General features: G+C 43.8%; 1 protein-coding gene across 1 annotated transcript in view; it reads left to right on the top strand.

Annotated features, from left to right (window-relative positions):
- The first annotated feature begins 7180 nt into the window (after positions 1-7180).
- The window catches only part of LOC146344505 (transmembrane protease serine 11E-like), a 43133-nt gene continuing 31985 nt past the window's right edge, over positions 7181-18328 (top strand). The window contains exons 1-3 of the mRNA XM_084857504.1: positions 7181-7265; positions 8094-8266; positions 16640-16803. Of these exons, the coding sequence (XP_084713630.1) occupies positions 8223-8266; positions 16640-16803 (208 nt within the window). The 5' untranslated portion in view covers positions 7181-7265; positions 8094-8222. The remainder of the gene's footprint in view (positions 7266-8093; positions 8267-16639; positions 16804-18328) is intronic.

Below are 18328 nucleotides of genomic sequence, written 5' to 3'. Positions count from 1 at the left end.
TTCCGGCCGGGTCTATGTGCCTTCTAGATTCCTCCGTGAGGAGGTCCTCCATCAGTGCCACGACTCCCCCACAGCTGGGCATTTTGGCGTTGCCAAGACCCTGCACGGAGTGACGCGGGATTTTTGGTGGCATCGTGTGTGTCGGGACGTCAAGTCCTATGTCGCCTCCTGCCCAACCTGCCAGCGGGCGAAGGCCCCCTCAGGCAAGCCCAAAGGATTGCTTCACCCCCTGCCTACCCCCTCAGGACTTCAGAAACTGCTCTCCCTTGACTTCATCACTGACTTGCCTCCCTCACATGGTAAGACCACCATTCTGGTGGTGGTGGATTTGTTTTCTAAGATGGCCCATTTCATCCCCTGCTCTGGGTTGCCCTCAGCCAGGGAGACGGCAGAGCTGTTTTTGGCGCATGTTTTCTGGCTCCAAGAATGGCCCAAGGGTCTCATTTCGGATAGGGGGCCCCAATTCACTGCCCATTTCTGGAGGGAGCTACTTGGGCTTCTACATGTGACGCTCCGTCTTTCCTCCGCCCACCATCCACAGACGGACGGTCAGACCGAGCGCACGAATGCGACTCTGGAGCAATATTTGCGCTGTTATGTCAATTACCAGCAAGATGACTGGTTTTCCTTGCTGCCTCTTGTGGAATTTGCTTATAACAATGCCTGCCATGCTTCCACCCACCAAACTCAATTTTTTTGCCAATTTTGGTTACCACCCCAAGGCTTTCCCGTCCACCCTAGCTCCCTCTTCGGTGCCAGCAGCCCATGACTTTTTAGAGGAGTTGAGAGCAGTACACCACCTCTTACGGGACTCCCTCGAGCAAGCCAAGACAGCCTACAAGGCCTCTGCAGACCAACGGCGCCAGCCGGGTCCGTCTCTGCAACCGGGAGACTAGGTTTGGTTGTCCACCCACTACCTCCCCTCTCACTCGCCCACAAGGAAGCTCACGCCTCATCGCACGGGGCCTTTCCAGATTACTGCCCAGATTAACCCTGTTGCTTTTCGCCTGGCTCTCCCCCCCTCCATGAAGATCCATCCTGTTTTTCATCAGTCCTTGCTGTCCCCCCTGGTTTCTGGCGACCCTCATTGCTCGACCGCCCCCCCCCCCGCTGCCAGTGCTGGTGGAGGGGGAGGAGGAGTTTGAGGTCACGGAGATTCTGGATTCCCACCTTTCTCGTGGACGCCTGCAATATCTGGTGGACTGGAAGGGGTACGGGCCAGATGAGCGATCCTGGGAACCCGCGGAATATGTACATGCTCCGTTGCTGCTGAGGCGTTTCCACCAGCTGTACCCCCACAAGCCCGGGGGGGGGGGCTCATGGGAGCAGGGATGATGTCAGGGTGGACACTGAGCCCATAGAACCTCAGAGCAGTTCTGATTCTGAGGAGGAACAGCCATCCGTGGGAGAGGAGTGCGCTCATCCCTCCCAGGCCCTGCAGCTGGCAGAGATTCCTCCTGCCGGCATTCCAGAGATAGATAGTGGTCCTGGGAGTGAAAGAGTGTGGGAGGAGGGCTAGCTGGATGCTCGACGCAGACGTAAAGAGCGACGAGCTATGGAGGGTGCGGAAAGGAGGCGTAGCGCCCATTTGGCGCGCAAGCAACGGTCGCGTCCAGAGGACCCAAGGGAAAAGGGGAGGGACTCTCCCTAGCCCCTAAGTTCAGGGTCTGCAAGTGATTCTCGTTCAAACGGGGACCAACTGTTTCCAACCCGGGGCATAGGTTACTCTGCTGTTCATAGCTTAGTCGCTGGTGATAGAGTTATTAAGTTGTAAACGGAATAAAGCCTTGAAAAGAATCCTTTGTCTGTGTCTGAAGTTGGCTACTGGAGTAGACTGAAAGAGGCCGGCTAGGGCCCCCTGACATATAGGCCCCTTGCAACCCTACTATTCTATGATTCTATGGCCCTCACTACATTTTATGGTAGCAGATTCCATAGTTTAACTATGCGCTATGTGACGAAATACTTCCTTTTAGCTGTTCTGAATCTGGATGGCATCCTGTTCTGACTGGAGAGTTGTCTTCACAAGTGATTTAGTGTGAAGTTAGAACAGTTTGAGTTCCTTAGTGACAGATGACGTTGTCACCAATCCACTGCCAACCAGCTGCTTCTTTCTTGAAAAGCCTCATTTTCTGAAACTCCTTTTACTCCAATTTTTTTTTAATGAAAGCAGCTCCCTGGCAGTTTTACTAGAGTGTGTGATGTCCCCACACACAGAGATTAAATCCTGGGTGTGCCTCTGTGACCTGGCAATGACATTTTCAAGTGGGTAGGATGCCCCATTCCCTCTTGTTTCCTCAATGGAAGTAGTTTTTCTCATTCCCATTGAGAAAATCCCCAGGAGCTATTACTGCAGTAGTGTGGATGCTCAGTCACCTTAGGTAGCCTGCTTTTAATCTTTAACATATCCCCCCCCTTCTGTGCATGTTTACTCAGAAGTAAGAAATAAATCTTGCTTTCTATCTTTTGTCTCTCTCTCTCTCTCTTATACTTAAGGTGAGCTACTAAGACCCTTTTGTTTTGCTAGGTTTTCAGTGTGGGATAAAGTTCTGTCTCCCTGTTTTTATGGTAAAGTGTTTATCTTGTACTTGTTTTCATTGTATGAAATTGATTGAGGGGGTTGGACTTGATGGTCTTATAGGCCCAACCCTGCTATTCTATGATTCTATGATTTTTAGTAATTTGAATTGTTTTTACTGTGTTTTATACAGAAAAGTGGGTATATTTTAAAAAATGAAATTAATAAACCCTGTAATTACTGTGGCAATTTAAAAAACACACACACATATTTTGCAGTGCTATCCGAGAAGCAGTGATGTGGCTCACTGAGAAAATGTATGGCTTTCTCTGCCATTTTGTGACAGGAAATACATATAACATCCTGGTTCATCAACATGGATAGAGACACTGTGTTAATTGAGATGAACCCATATGATGAACTATTTTGGTATGCGAAAAGTACACATGGGCTTACTTCACCAGCAATTTATCTCTTCTTATAAGCAAGTCATGTCTCCATCTAACATTCCAAAGTCTTGAGCCGCTGCTCACCTTGCCATTAAAACAACAATGACATCATCAAAATATTCTGTTCCAGAAACTGTTTTGCCTTATTCTCTTGTGTGAGTCATTACATGCATCCATTGCCTCACCATTCGTAGTCTTGCAGCACCCTGGGAGTGTTGTTATTGTTGTTGTTCAGTCGTTAAGTCATGTCCAACTCTTCGTGACCCCATGGACGATAGCACGCCAGGCCTTCCTGTCCTGCGCTCTCTCCCGGAGTGTGCTCAAGTTCATATTAATTGCAGCGGTGATGCTATCTAGCCATCTCATCCTCTGCCATCCCCTTCTCCTTTTGCCTTCAGTCTTTCCCAGCATCATGGTCTTTTCCAGGGAGTTTCTCTTCGCATTAGGTGGCCAAAATATTTGAGCTTCAGCTTCAGTATCTGTCCTTCCAATGAGCACTCGGGGTTGATTTCCTTTAGGATTGACTGATTTGACCTCCTTGCAGTCCAGGGAACTAGTAAAAGTCTTCTCCAGCACCACAGTTCGAAAGCATCAATTCTTCGGCGCTCAGCCTTCTTTATAGTCCAGCTCTCACAGCCATATGTTACTACTGGGAAAACCATAGCTTTGATTATACGAACCTTTGACAGCAAGGTGATGTCTCTGCTTCTTACTATGCTGTCTAGGTTTGCCATAGCTTTCCTCCCAAGGAGCAAGCGTCTTTTAATTTCATGGCTGCAGTAGGGGTGTACGAAACCCCGCTTACCTGGCTCCACTGGGTTCCGCTGGGGGGGGAGGCGCTCCATCCTTCCCCCCGGAATCCTGGCCAGCCAGCTCTGCTCCGTGGGGATTACACGGAGCCGCTGACCGGCTCTGCTGACCGGCTCTGTAGCCACTACCGTTTGCGTCCCTGTATTCAGCCGTGATAGGCTACGTAAAGACTTACGTAGCCTAACAGGTCTGGGTTAAAAAAAAACAAAAACACGTACGCAAATGGCGGCAGCTACGGCCACCGCCATTTGCGTTCCTTATTTTTGGCCGTATTAGTCTACGTAAATATTTACGTAGACTAAGACAGCGAAACTAAGGGGGAACGCAAATAGCGTAGCAGACGCTATTTGCGTTCCCCTTTATTTTCACCGTCTTAGTCTACGTAAATATTTACGTAGACTAAGACGGTGAAAATAAGGGGGAACGCAAATAGCGTCCGCTACACTATTTGTGTTCCCCCTTATTTTCACCGTCTTAGTCTACATAAACATTTACGTAGACTAAGACGACCAAAAATAGAGAACGCAAATGGTGGCGGCCGTAGCCGCCGCCATTTGCATACGTTTTTTTTTTTTTAACCCAGACGTGATAGGCTACGTAAGTCTTTATGTAGCCTATCACGAATGGGGGGGGGAACAGACTGCAAATGGTGGTGGCGGCGGCAGCGGCAGCCGGTCGGAAGACCAGCCGCCCCCACCTCCGCCAAAGCCGCCACCGGAGCTGCCACCGTCCGGAACATCCGCCCCAGATAAGTCTCGTCCCAGGGGGGATCCACGGGGGGCGGGGGGTGGCAGGCCATTCGTACAGGTACAGTAGGGTTAATGTTATTTTTTTGGAGGTCTGGGTGCTGCTGAATGACAAGATATTATGAATTAATATGCATGCTTAGGAAGTGGTAGAGCATTTCTAAAATATTTTTTTGTACATAAATTATGTAGGAGGACTTTTATATCTAGAAAATAGAATGTATTAGACTTGGGAGAACCGGGCTCAAGTTCTTTCTGAGATGGGTTGCCTTTAGGCCAGTGGGTGATTTAAATAAGCAATTAAAGCCATATACTCCACTGAAGCCATTGGGACTGTTTCAAAGCAAGAAAGTTATGATCATCATTTTTATGTGAAAAATGTGGCCTTTTTAATTTTACTGTAATAGGGTTTGGGATTCTGTGATACAAATGGAGAAGAGCTGGGCAGCTATTTTAGGTTGCAAGTTTCTGCTTAGCTCTAGTGCAGCTGGACGGGAGCCAGGGGCAGGTAGGAAATGGCTATAGGATAGGAAAAGTGTACATTCTCAAGGATATTAACAAGTTATGCACATGCCACAGTGCAATAGCCCATCATTGCTATAGACTTAATATATGAGCAGGTGTTCCTTGGTTGATCCCAAGTTTTCTTGCTAAAAAAGGCTTTTCTTTTCTTCCAACAGATGTATGAGACATTTCGCAATTCCATTTTAAGGCATAAATATAGAGGCTCACAGCTTGTCAGAGTGAGGTATGTAAAACCACAGTCCAAAGACATGGAAAACTTTCCCTTTCCCTCCTGTAAAACAAACAGTGAGTGGAATTACCATAGTGTGTGTGTAACCAGTTGTTAAAGTTGGTGGTCTGTCAGGTTACAGGTGAATATCTTGCCACATGTTTTACCACAAATCTGCACCGGATGTGTAGTACAATTCTCCATACTGTTTTGTGGGATGGTACAGATGAACAACGTATACAGGGTAGTTTGGTCATTTGTATGGGCTCTCTGAATCATCCTGTTGTGAGGTAAGGGTCTGTGGTAAATTGTGTAGTAGAATGTGTGATTAACTAATCATCTGTACCCTATATAAATGAAGATTTCTTCTTTTTCAAAAGAAGTTGTGAAACAAGTTATAAACTGGTATACTTGTAAAATCTCATATTTAAGTCTGTTTTCCCATTTTCCTAGTCCACTGATGTATTTTTACATCGGGTTTCAACTATATTCATCCTTACCAATATTTTTGTGTAACTCTTCAACAATACCTGTTCGAGTTCCCTGTGATTCACGCATTTGTTTGCTTTCCTTCTGTCTTGTGGAAATGTCTCCTGTTGGTTTTCCTTGTCAGCCAGCCAGCCAGCCAGCAACCCTGTCCAAGTTTGGACAACCCATGCCTGGCGAGGGTAACTGTGCTAATTAGGCAGCACACGACTGGGACACGCAGGGAAGGAAAATAAGTCACTGTGGCTTATTTTCCCTCCATGATCGTGTGAACCCTCTTACTATCTAGATGGTGGTAGCCACTATTTTTAGTTACATGTTGTGAAGAAACAGAACTGTCCTCCATTTTTGTATTTAGTTTGGCTTTGGATATTATGGAGTGTGTGCTGGGAGGTGTCTCCACGAGTAATTTACTCCGAGCTGGCTGCGTTTGGAGGTTGTTAGGGATACATGATATTGTGGCCATCCAGCAGCCACCTCGGAGCTTATCATGGAAAAACCGGATTTCCTGAGACTTCTTAAAGACTGATTCTTTTCCTTAAGTCAGGTTCTCCACAGTATAGTTGTTGTGTCCCCCAACCCCCGCATTTACCTTGGGTATGCTAGCCCTGCCCAGGGGTATGCTTTTCACCATGATCCTGGTCAAGGAGTGTTTCCTGTCCCTGTGTTTCCCAGCACAAACCAATTAGCATCTACTAAGAAGTAATGCCCATTGTGGTCAGTGAGGCTTGTCCCCTGAATGTGCACTTCAGAATATACAGAGATTCCCCTGCCCCAACTGAAATAGCACATTTTAAAGCACTAATTCCCTAAAGGTTGTAAAGCGCTTTCTTGAAACTGCGATTCTCCATTGTTTGGTTTATTGCTATTTGGAAGTAAGTACTTCCATCTTCGATCATTCGATCCTGCACAGCATCGGGTTAGAAAGGGGGCTGGTTTCCCATCCATAGATTGATTGATTGATTGCATTTATATCCTGCCTTTTTTCCTCTTGCAAGGAACCCAAGGCAGCTTACATTATCCTCCTCCTCTCCATTTTATCCTCACAACAACAACCCTGTGAGGTAGGTTGGGCTGAGAGTCTGTGACTGGCCCAAAGTCACCCAGTGGGCTTCCATGGCTGAGGGGGGACTAGAACCCGGATCTCCTGGCTCCCAGTCCAACACTCTCATCACTACACCACACTGGCTCTTTTTGTTTCTCGTCCCTGCCTTTCCCAGCACAAACATAAGCATGTCTACTCAGAAGCAACCCCCATTGTGGTCAATGAGGCTTGTTTCTGAAATGTGCACTGCCAAAGTTACTGAGGTTCCCATGAATCGAAGTAACGCATTTAGGAGCCTTAATGTTAAAGCTTCAAAGCTTCAACTGATTGCAACACAGCAGGGAGAACGCTGTGTTCTTTGTTGCTTTAAGGAAGTAATTTGGGGGCGGGGGTAGAGAGAGAAGGAGATTGTTCAAGCTTCAGCAGGTTCAAGGCAGAGAGAACACTCTATTCTTGTAATGATTGTTACTTTAAGAGAGTAAGTAATGTGGGGGGGAGAGAAGAAGAGTGATTTTATCAAAGGAGAAAGTGGGGGGAGAGCCTGGATGGGGGGTGGAAGCCTGTCTTATTGGTTGAGTAGCCCCTGCCCATCAGATGGCATTCACTCCAACCCCTCCACCCCACGTGGAAGTATGTTCTGTGAAGGGACTTACAGTGGTGTGGTACACTCACTTGTGAAGCCCTGCACGGACCAAAATGCACCAAAGCTGATCCCTTGAAAAAATCCAGGTAATCCTCCATTCGCTTTGCCTTCCATTGTCATGGAGAAACCCTCCTATCAGTTTCAGCCAAAATGAAAAGTTTAGCTGGAGTGCAGAAGTCTGGAAGTTTGCTCAAGAAACTAGGAGATTATAAAGCAACAAAAGGTCAGAGGAAGGGAGGAAAAACTTTAACTTGGGAAATCGACACTTAGTTGGGGAGAGTGAAACTAATTTTGAGAAAAACCTAAGGAGAAAAAGCAACAGGGCAGAGAAGTAGAAAGAAGAACAAGGGAGAGAGAAGGAAGGGAAGAAACCCAAAGTCCTAGAGGAAAGAGTTAAAGCTGCTGGAACTGGAAAACCTGGACCAAAGACAATAAGATATTGCTTGGAACAGACCTGGAAAAAATAGGGACACAATCTAGTTAGGTTTGCTGGATGCCTTTATCTCTGGACGGTTGTCTTATTACCTATTGCTCATATGGGTTTTTGTGTTTTGTGTGTGTGTGTGTGTGTGCGCGTGTCTGTATTCATTCAGATTTTAAAGCATTTTCCTATTGACATTTTTCTTCACTAAAATTTAAACTTTGTTCTTTGAAACTCTGCAGTATCTTTTTTGGGAGGGTTACCCACCCCATGTCTAACATCCAACCCACACACTACCTGAAATAGATTCCTGAGACCTAGAGAGTTTTGAAGCTGGTGGAGACAACCAGAGAAATAAAGATTTCAACTTGATGGCTGCACAAAAGGCCACAGGAACTGAAGGACAACAAGGAGTGTGAGCACACTATTTTACCTGTTTTGTTTTCCACTTGTGGAACAGGGAGTCACCAGTTCATGACACGTATCTACCCTGTTCATATATAAAGTGTTGCTTGGGTGAAGGGAGCTGAATGTTTCCCTTCCTTACCTCCTCACAGCCCATTGCTTCAGGCACTTTTACCCCAATCTTGCTTGCTTCTAGTACTGGAGACAGGCTGGGAGAAAAGTGCCTAGGGGTGCAATCCTATGTATGTTTAGACAGAAAAAAGTCAGGAATGCTGGGAATTGTAGGACTTTTTTCTGTCTAAACATGCATAGATTGCACCCTAAGGCAATGGAGCACAGGGAAGCAAGGAGGGCAACAGCAGGCTTCAGCTCTCTTCCCCCATGCACTTCCTTTGATGTCAATAGCTGACTCCTAGTTGATATGTGTGCTGAGCAGACACATGAAGAAACTATGGCAGTTTCCACTGCCACACCTGATTTAACCCTAAGGTCACCTAACAAGTTGACAACAAAGATGGTATTTGAGTTGGGGAGTGAAGAGCTCATGCACTCTAAACTGCTACACAACACCTGCTCTTGGTTCAAATCTTATGAGCCAAATCAATTCATTATGTGAGAGGTATGTAATCCTTCCAGTTTGTGCAGTAACTCAAAGAAAGATGAGTTCCCATGGAGAGTATTTCCAAAAGTCCTAAAGCTGCCGGTTGTGCAGCATGAGGACAGTTGTTCATTATTAGTTCAAAATGTATTCGAGTCCTTTTTGATTAGTACAACCTATGTAAAAGTGTAATGTATGAAGGTGGCAAACACATGAGTATAAGTGTCTGTATAGGCCTGCTCTCCGGGAAGCTAGGATTCTTCCACTCTTCTCAAATGGACTCTTGTGACAATCACACCTTTGCCTTTCTGTAATATGTAAAGCAGTTTGTTGGCATGACATATCCTTAAGGAATTGAGGATGTAGCTGAATGTATATTCCCTCCTAATTTATGAATCTGAATATTATATTTGCAACTCTGTGTTTAAAATCAGTCTTGTTCTCAGATGTTTATAAAGTCTGGAGTTCTTTGCATTAGCTGACATGCACAGGAAGATGCTTTGCTTTCTCACTTTCTTCTTTTCAAACCACTAGCCCAGGGGCCACTGACACACTTTCCATAAGCCCTTAATAGCCATATTTATCAGGTCATTTTCATGTCATCCTCTGGTGACAACAATCCCAGTTGCATTAGCTTTAATCTGAAAATGAGCACGATTCATGAGCATGAACACTGTCAGCTATGGATATTAAGGGTTTTGACAGTGACATGCTTAGGTAATGCTCCCTGCCCCTGGAGGTCACAGTATAAGTTTGACCATAGTTCCTACTTTTGATAGGAGGGAGGGTGAAGGTTGGAGCAGCTACTTACACAGTGCCAAAAAAGAGAAAATGCATCATCAAAAAGAGGACAAAAGAAGGCTAGATAAGGCTAGTGTGCCAACTGCACTCTTTTTGAGAGATGTCTATTCTCGTCATGGTCACACATGCCTTAGTTACATCCTGTTTGAAGTACTGTAATGTGCTCTGCATGGGGCTACCTTTGAAAACTGTTCAAAACCTTCAACTGGTCCAGAATGTTGTGCCCAGACCGTCGACAGGAGCTGGTTTCAGGGAACACATTGACTCCCTTGTTACAACAGCTTCACTGGCTACTGGTATGTTTTCGGGCACAATTCAAAATGGTGGTTATGACCTGTAAAGTCCTATACAGCTTTGGGCAAGGGTACCAAAAAGATCATCTTCTCCCATATGAGCTTGCCTGGGTCTTCAAGACAGGCCCTTCTTTCAATACCCCTGCCTTTAGAGGCACATTTGGTGGTGATGCAAGAAGGAGCCTTCTTGGTTGCCACTCCCAGGCTTCTGCGAAAAAGGAGGCTAGATTTGCCTCGTCTCTGCTATTTTTCCTCCGGCAGGGAAAGACCTCTTTATTTAAGCAGGCCTTTGGCATGCGAGTGAGTCTGCTGGGTTGGATGCTATTTTTATTCAGTTATTGCTGTTTTTTAATTGTGTTTTAATGCATTGTTTTATTATTGTTTTAATCAAGTTTTATTTATGATTGTATACTGCCTTCAGTTCAGTTTTTCTTGTTAGAAAGGTGGGTACAAATAAAAATAAATAAATATTTGCATAAAATATGCATATGCTGATTGATGTGTATAGATGTAAATTGAAAAATAACTGCTGTAATTTAAATAAACAAGGATAGCCATGCTGGTCCATGAGGGAAAAAATCCAAAATCTGAATTGGATAATACCTTTATTAGGACCAACCCAAATCTCACAAAATGTGCAAAATTTATAACAAAATATATGCACAACTGTTTAAGTCAGCATTTTGAGTGTCTGTCAGAGCTGGGTACATTATAACTACCTTGGATTAGACAAATTTATAAATGAAGTTCTATGATAGTTTAGACCCAGTGGAGATCTATGCAATGAGTTCATATTAGTTTTAATCAGTTAATTATCAAGGCTTCTCAAAAAGATATTAGGAATCATAGTTTGATGTATTTGCTTACAATTCTCTTAGAAACCCTTATCCGCTAAAAGAATTACAGTGTCTTGATGTTCCCTGGGAAGATGGAATGACCGTTAAACCCATGTTAGCCTGTAATGTTGATATGCCATTAGACTGCTGTCATTCAACATCTACTCAGATGTTAGATTTGTAGAATCTTATCCCTTTAGAAGGAGTTGCTTTCAAAACAGATCAGGAATAAAGGACACAGTCTTCTTTCTGTACTGCTTTTTTCTCCTCTCCTAAATTCTTTTTCCCTAATACATGTTACTTTCTGCATTAACACATATAGTAGAAATGGAGTTTTAGTTCAGTGACTAACTGTACCATGAGAGTAAGCAGTAAATAACAATTTATTACCAAAAATGGCTGCATCACTGAGCTGATTGCACCCCTTGCACAAACTCTTTAATATACATTATAGAGTGAGTTATTAAGTGTTACAGGATGTATTGTGCTGTTTGAACAGGTGTGCCTGCAAGAATTTGATTAATTTGTGTGTGAGGTGCAGCACAGGAAGAAAGGGTGGGTATGGGTGAGGAGAGGAGAGGAGAGGAGAGGAAACACCTTAGAGAGTGCGGAGCAACACCCATAATAAAGCCAGCCCATTCAGTTGTAATATTTCTTTTAATAACAATGGTGGCTGATGGTATATGAAACAGCCATTGGGAACACATATTTGGAACTATATTTATTTATTTTTTCTTTTTTTACATTCAAGACTGTGCATTATGATAGTCTGGCTCACATCTGCATGTATGGAACCTGAGTATTCAACCTTTGAGGACTTTCAGCAGAATGTGTATAATCTCCATTTGAAAATCCTGTTTGAGTTGGCACTGGATGCCATTGATATTCTTTCTGAGGTGATTATGGGGGCCTATTCACACATGCAATTCATTATTTGATGTACAGACAATGAATGATGGATATGTATCTGTGAACCAGTCTCATGTCAAGAGTACATTCTGAATGTTATTTGGATGATAAAGCGAATCATTCACCACAAATATTTCTCTACAGACAGCACTGCAGAAACTAACTTGATTTTTAAAAATGATTTGATTAGTGTAGTGAATGAAACCCACCCATCTTGATTTAAAATGGGGTGGTTCTTTCTGAGTCTTTCTGGAACTTTCTAGGGGGAAGGCATAGGCTTTCATTCAGGTTCTGCAATGCTCGACAAGATCTGGTCTGGGGGAGCACCTCAACTGCCACTGATGTTCTCAACATCTTGACTCCTCCCCCATGCCCCTACACTGACCAAGTTGTGAGGAGTGGGGAGAAAGGAAAACAGCCACCAGGGCCTGTCCCTGGCTCTCTGCAAAGAAGGCTTCAGCTCAGAAACAGCCCTCTGCTTTTGTAAGCAGCTTTACTCTTCTTCCCCTCCCCACTCACACTTTGGTAAATTTGGAAGATTGGGGAGGGGGAATGGGAATAATCTGGAATGTGTGTGTGTGTGGTGGGGTGGAGGTGGGATTGGGCTACATTTATAATGGCTCAGGGATTTCTGAATTGGAGGAATTTGTTGCTGAACACCCCCGTTTATAAAATTCTTCTCCATTGCTATTTGTGAGGGAGTGGGCTGCCTCATTTCTGTGAAAGCCTGTTGTTTCCAGTGTATTTTCTCTTGCCATTTTCCATCATTGCAAATTGCAATGTAAACAGAAGCACACACATTTCTACTCCTCCTGACTGAATCATTCACTGCTGGCAAAAATAGTTTATAGTTTCACAAATTTGCATGGTGCAATTGTGATGTCACCTGTGATGTGCTGCATACAACGTTTGGTGGGAAGAAGAATGCAATTGGGGAGGCAACACAGAGAGACATTTGACAAGCAGTACTACTGTGAAAGCTCCATTCATTGTTGCAGTGGGGATTGTGCGTAGCTCTCAGAAGCATATGGAGATTGCCCATAGCAGGAGCTCTATTTAGGGGTTCCTGAAAGGGCCCTTTCACATGTTTACTTAAGCCCTTTCAGGAGTGTCTGAATAAGGCTAGTGACTGGTAGATTGCAGGCATTCTCTTCTATAGCATTTGACCATGCTGGGCAAGAACAGAAAAGTCGTGCTAGGGTGGGGATCATTAAAAAGGCTCCTACATCAGATCTGGCAGTGATTTGCAGATACTATTATTTCTCCTCTGGCAATTTGCTACTACCTGATATGTAAGGAATATAGGGAAATTCAAGTGCTGACTTAGGGTACAACGGAAGGAGGGAAGGAAAAACTGCTTGGTAAACTGTAAGATTACCTCTTGGGGAATGCAGGTTTGGCTCATTACTCTTTTATGCTTGGTTTGTAACCTTAGGCATATAATGAAATCTCTCTGTGCATAAGCTCTACATCTCTCAAGTGAAGATACTTAATAACTGTCTATTTATTATAGAAATCATATAGAAAGTCCCTTAAGAAATACAAAGTGTTCAAGTTATCAAATTGGAGAATTCTTGGGACAGATAATTCGTGGCTGGGATTTCCATTACTGGTGTTCATCAATAGGAAAGTTCCCTTATTTTCATCTGCAGTCTACATGTTCTCCAAAACATTGGTTACATGTCAGCCATGATTTAGAATGCGTCCAGATATATCTAACTTGAGCAGTGACCCTGGTCTATAACCACACTCACTCTGTTTTAGTCAAACATAAAGCTTCCCTCAAGCATCGAGCTAGAAAAAACAATTCTTCCTGATTGTAGCCGAAGGGGCTGTGCCCATGTAACAATCATGAAGCCATCTCCTCTCTTCCTGGATTAGCTTTTCAAATTAAATCAATATATTGGGATTTTTTAACTTAAAAAGGCACCAAATAAATGTTTAGTAACATACACCTGCAAGGTATTTTGGGTGGCTGGGGAGGTGGACATTCTGGTGAAGCATTGGGGAAGAGGTAGAAAGGGAGAGGAAATTGGCACTGGATTGGGAAGCAAGTACCCATACTCAGCCTTGAGTGTGAACCCAGCAGGTGTGTCACTTGAAGAATGGTATGTGTGGGGAGTCAAGCTCACCTAGCAGTAGATAAGAAACACACCCAACTCTTCTTGCATCTTAGCACAAAAAAGAATTGCATATGTACACAGAATTAGTGATTTGTTAAAAAAATGTCCTCTAAGATAATTATTTGACCACAAATTAAATGTAAACTATGTTTCATTTGTTTAAAATCTCTTTGAATGGTTAGTGCTGGTTTGCAGTGTTCATGTCTATAGATGTTCCACTACCCTATTACCCTCAGTTACATAATTTTTTTCTCCACAATTCATATAAAACTGTAATGTCATGACTTCTCCTTCCTGAATTTAGAATAGCAACAATTAATATAAGTTTCTTCACTAATAGCCATGATAGTGCGGTCACTGAACTTGAGCCGGACATCCTAGAGAGTGAAGTCAAATGGGCCTTAGGAAGCATTACTAACAACAAAGCTAGAAGAGATGACAGTCTTCCAGCTGAGCTATTTAAAATCCTAAATGATGATGCTATTAAAGTGCTGCACTCAATATGCCAACAAATTTGGATCACTCAACAGTGGTCACAAGACTGGAAAAGGTCAGTTTATATTCCAATTCCAAAGAAGGGCAATGCCAAAGAGTGTTCAAACTACCGTACAATTGCTCTCATTTCAATTTCACATGCCAGCAAGGTTATGCTCAAAATCCTACAAGCTAGGCTTCAGCAGTATGTGAACCGAGAACTACCAGAAGTACAAGCTGGGTTTCGAAGAAGCAGAGGAACTAGAGATCAAATCACCAACATTCGCTGGATCATGGAGAAAGCAAGAGAATTCCAGAAAAACGTCTATTTCTGCTTCATTGACTACGCTAAAGCCTTTGATTGTGTGGATCACAACAAACTGTGGCAAATTCTGAAAGAGATGGGAGTACCAGACCACCTTACCTGTCTCCTGAGAAACCTGTACGAGGGTCAAGAAGCAACAGTAAGAACCGGACATGGGGCAACCGATTTGTTCAAAATTGGGAAAGGAGTACGACAAGGCTGTATATTGTCGCCCTGCTTATTTAACTTATATGCAGAGTACATCATGAGAAACGCCGGGTTGGATGAATCACAGGTCGGAATTAAGATTGCTGGGAGAATTATCAACAATCTCAGATACGCAGACGATACCACCCTAATGGCAGAAAGCGAAGAGGATCTAAAGAGCCTCTTGTTGAGGGTGAAAGTGGAGAGTGCAAACGCTGGTTTGAAACTCAACATTAAAAAAACTAAGATCATGGCATCTGGCCTCATCACTTCCTGGCATATAGAAGGGGAAGAAAAGGAAGCAGTGACAGATTTTACTTTCTTGGGCTCCAAGATCACCATAGACGGTGACTGTAGCCATGAAATTAAAAGACGCTTGCTCCTTGGGAGGAAAGCTATGGCAAACCTAGACAGCATAGTAAGAAGCAGAGACATCACCTTGCCGACAAAGGTCCTTCTAATCAAAGCTATGGTTTTCCCAGTAGCAACATATGGCTGTGAGAGCTGGACTATAAGGAAGGCTGAGCGCCGAAGAATTGATGCTTTCGAACTGTGGTGCTGGAGAAGACTCTCACAAGTCCCCTGGACTGCAAGGAGGTCAAATCAGTCAATCCTAAAGGAAATCAACCCTGAGTGCTCATTGGAAGGACAGATACTGAAGCTGAAGCTCAAATATTTTGGCCACCTAATGCAAAGAGAAAACTCTCTGGAAAAGACCCTGATGCTGGGAAAGATCGAAGACAAAAGGAGAAGGGGATGGCAGAGGATGAGATGGCTAGATAGCATCACTGATGCAATGAATATGAATTTGAGCACACTCCAGGAGAGAGCGGAGGACAGGAAGGTCTGGCGTGCTATGGTCCATGGGGTCACGAAGAGTCGGACACGACTTAACGACTGAACAACAACAACTTCACTTATACAACTTGAGGATTCTTTTGTTTTCATGTGTATGTGAATAAGTGTTCAAAAATAGATGTTTAAAATTAGATTCTCATTTATATATATTTTTTAAAAATAACAGTTCCTATTGAGAGCAGTAGAATGTGTGAGTTAATATGGCTTAAAAAGGCCAATTTATCTAGGTATGATGTTGCAGTCTTGGTAATGTTGGGAACTATTGCTTAGCTCCAGAGTGAAAAACATCTTCAGTGGCTACCTAAAGATGATACTTTCTTGGATTGGTTATCACAGATGCCTAAAATCTGTCTGGAAAAGTCTCCCCCCACTCCCTTGGTACATGTCTCTGTGTTAAGTCATACTACACATTCTGTTGCTGGTTTTTATCTTTGGAACTGTCATTCTACCAATATTTATTCTGCTTTTTCTTTTCCTTTATTCTGACTTCTTAAAATGTAATTTGATTTCCTTGGACTTTTCTAGATTGAATTTCTTTTACTGTTGACCCTCCACATGCTGAGCTTTCTCTATCCCCTCTGTACCACCTTTCTTTCATTCCATTATTTTATTTAACATACCGATATCCTGTTTTATCTTCAGTGAAGTCAAAGCAGCTTGCAACAAATTATTAAACCAATAGGACATATATCATGTCTTGAGGAAGGGACCCTTCTTTCTCTGCTCTTAACAACAATAAATAAATAATAAACAATAATTAATATTTTATACTGAATGATACTTAATATATAATGATTACTTATTCACAACAATAATAAATAGTCTTATCCTTTTGTCAGAGAGCTCATGTTCATTGATATAACAGTGCCCATTACTTCCCTTTCAATTCCTTTCTATTTATCACCACTAAAGGGTGAGAGTAAATCCATATGTGTGCAAGAACACATATGAGGACTAATGAGTGTTTGATTGTCTTTCAGCCCAGACACAGGCGGAGTGGTTGCACAAGTTGTGCTGATGTTTCTCTTTTCCTCTGCTGATGACAACATGGCACTACGGCTGACAGTCAACCGGGTTTTGCAGCAGAGGCTGAAGATGTACCCTGGGACTGCACGCATTGACCTCTCTTCTTCCTCCCTCACAGGCAAGTGCCTTGAGTCTTTACCATTGATTGGGATTTGTCTCCCTGGGCTTGAGCCTTTTTGCATTATATTTTACATTTTGTATTGGTTATACTTATCCCTACTCAACCCTGCCAGCTTTGCTAAAACAGAGCAAAACTCAATGGGAACTATGGATCTTGATTTCGGTGGAGCCCTTTACGTTTTAGGCTATACTGTGAACCACGTTCCTGATCGCTTTAAAAGAGGTAGTGCTATAATGTAGATATAACTGATGGCAGCCTGGCACGTAAAAGATCCATTTCTTGTTACTTACTTGTGACATTTTGGTAGTCCTTATAAAGGTACTGGCTTACTATAGATTTTAGGGTTTGCCATACTTTGTGAAAGAGACGTTGTACAGCTAACAAAGTTCTGCCTAGGCGCAGGATCCTGACTTTATGTTAGAAACATATTGGGCCGGTTTGCACAATCAACAGCCCACCGTGGCTTATTCAAGCCATAGTAGGCAGCGGCACGTGTGAATATTCAATGCTCAGCTGCAGCTAGTAGCGTTAAGCGAATCCAGTCAGCCAGGGATGTGTGAGGGTAAAATGACCCTTGCATAGCCCCAAAACAGACCATGGGTCATGTGAGGGTTGTTTAACCTCTCACAACCTCTGCCACCTGGGTTCACATGACATGACAAGCTGCGACCGGGTATTCAGTATTCAAATTCTGCCCAGCACATACCACAGCCCACCATACCTTATTTAAGCCATGGGGGGCTGTTTTGATCATGCAAACCTGGTTGTTGAGGTTAATGACTTATCTTTTCTCCCCTAGAGGTTCTGCAGCCAGTTTCGTTGAACAACTAACTGCACAAAAATACGGGAGGGCTGGGCAGGAGACCTGATCTATCTCATAGTACAGACATTCCATATTTAACAGAAGGTTTGCTAGTAGCAGCTCTAAGAGTCTGGCTACCTGTTACATTCATCACATCAAAAGTAGCCACGTGTAAAGTAGCCATGTGTCAGGGTGGAAACTGAGCCGATAGAACCCCAGAGCAGTTCTGATTCTGAGGAGGAACAGCAATCCGTGGGAGAGGAGCTCGCTCATCTCTCACAGGCACAGCTGCTGGCAGAGATTCCTCCTGCCAGCATTCCTGGGATAGATAGTGACCCTGGCAGTGAGAGAGTGCTGCTGGACGCTCGACGCCGACGCACGACAGATAGAGGGCGCAGAAAGGAGGCGTAGCGCTCGTTTGGCGTGCAAGCAACGGTCGCGTCCCGAGGACCCAAGGGAAAGAGGGAGGATCTCTCCCTAGCCCATAAGTTCAGGGTCTTCCCATGATTCTCCTTCAAATGGGGACCAACTGCCTAACCTGGAGCATAGGCTACTCTGCAATCTTTCCCCAGTGCTGCTCCTTGCTTAGTCGCTGGTGATTAGCATCTGAAAGAGTCATTAAGTTGTAAAAGGATTAAAGCCTTGAAAAGAATCCTTTTGTCTGTGTCTTGAGTTGGCTATTGGAGTAGACTGTAAGAGGCAGCTAGGGCGCATCCTGAC

This window comes from Heloderma suspectum, chromosome 5, assembly GCF_057233095.1.
Source record: "Heloderma suspectum isolate Gila_16-S chromosome 5, 16-S_ref, whole genome shotgun sequence".
NCBI classification, from domain to species: Eukaryota; Metazoa; Chordata; class Lepidosauria; order Squamata; family Helodermatidae; genus Heloderma; species Heloderma suspectum.
This window is presented reverse-complemented; position numbering and strand designations above follow the sequence as displayed.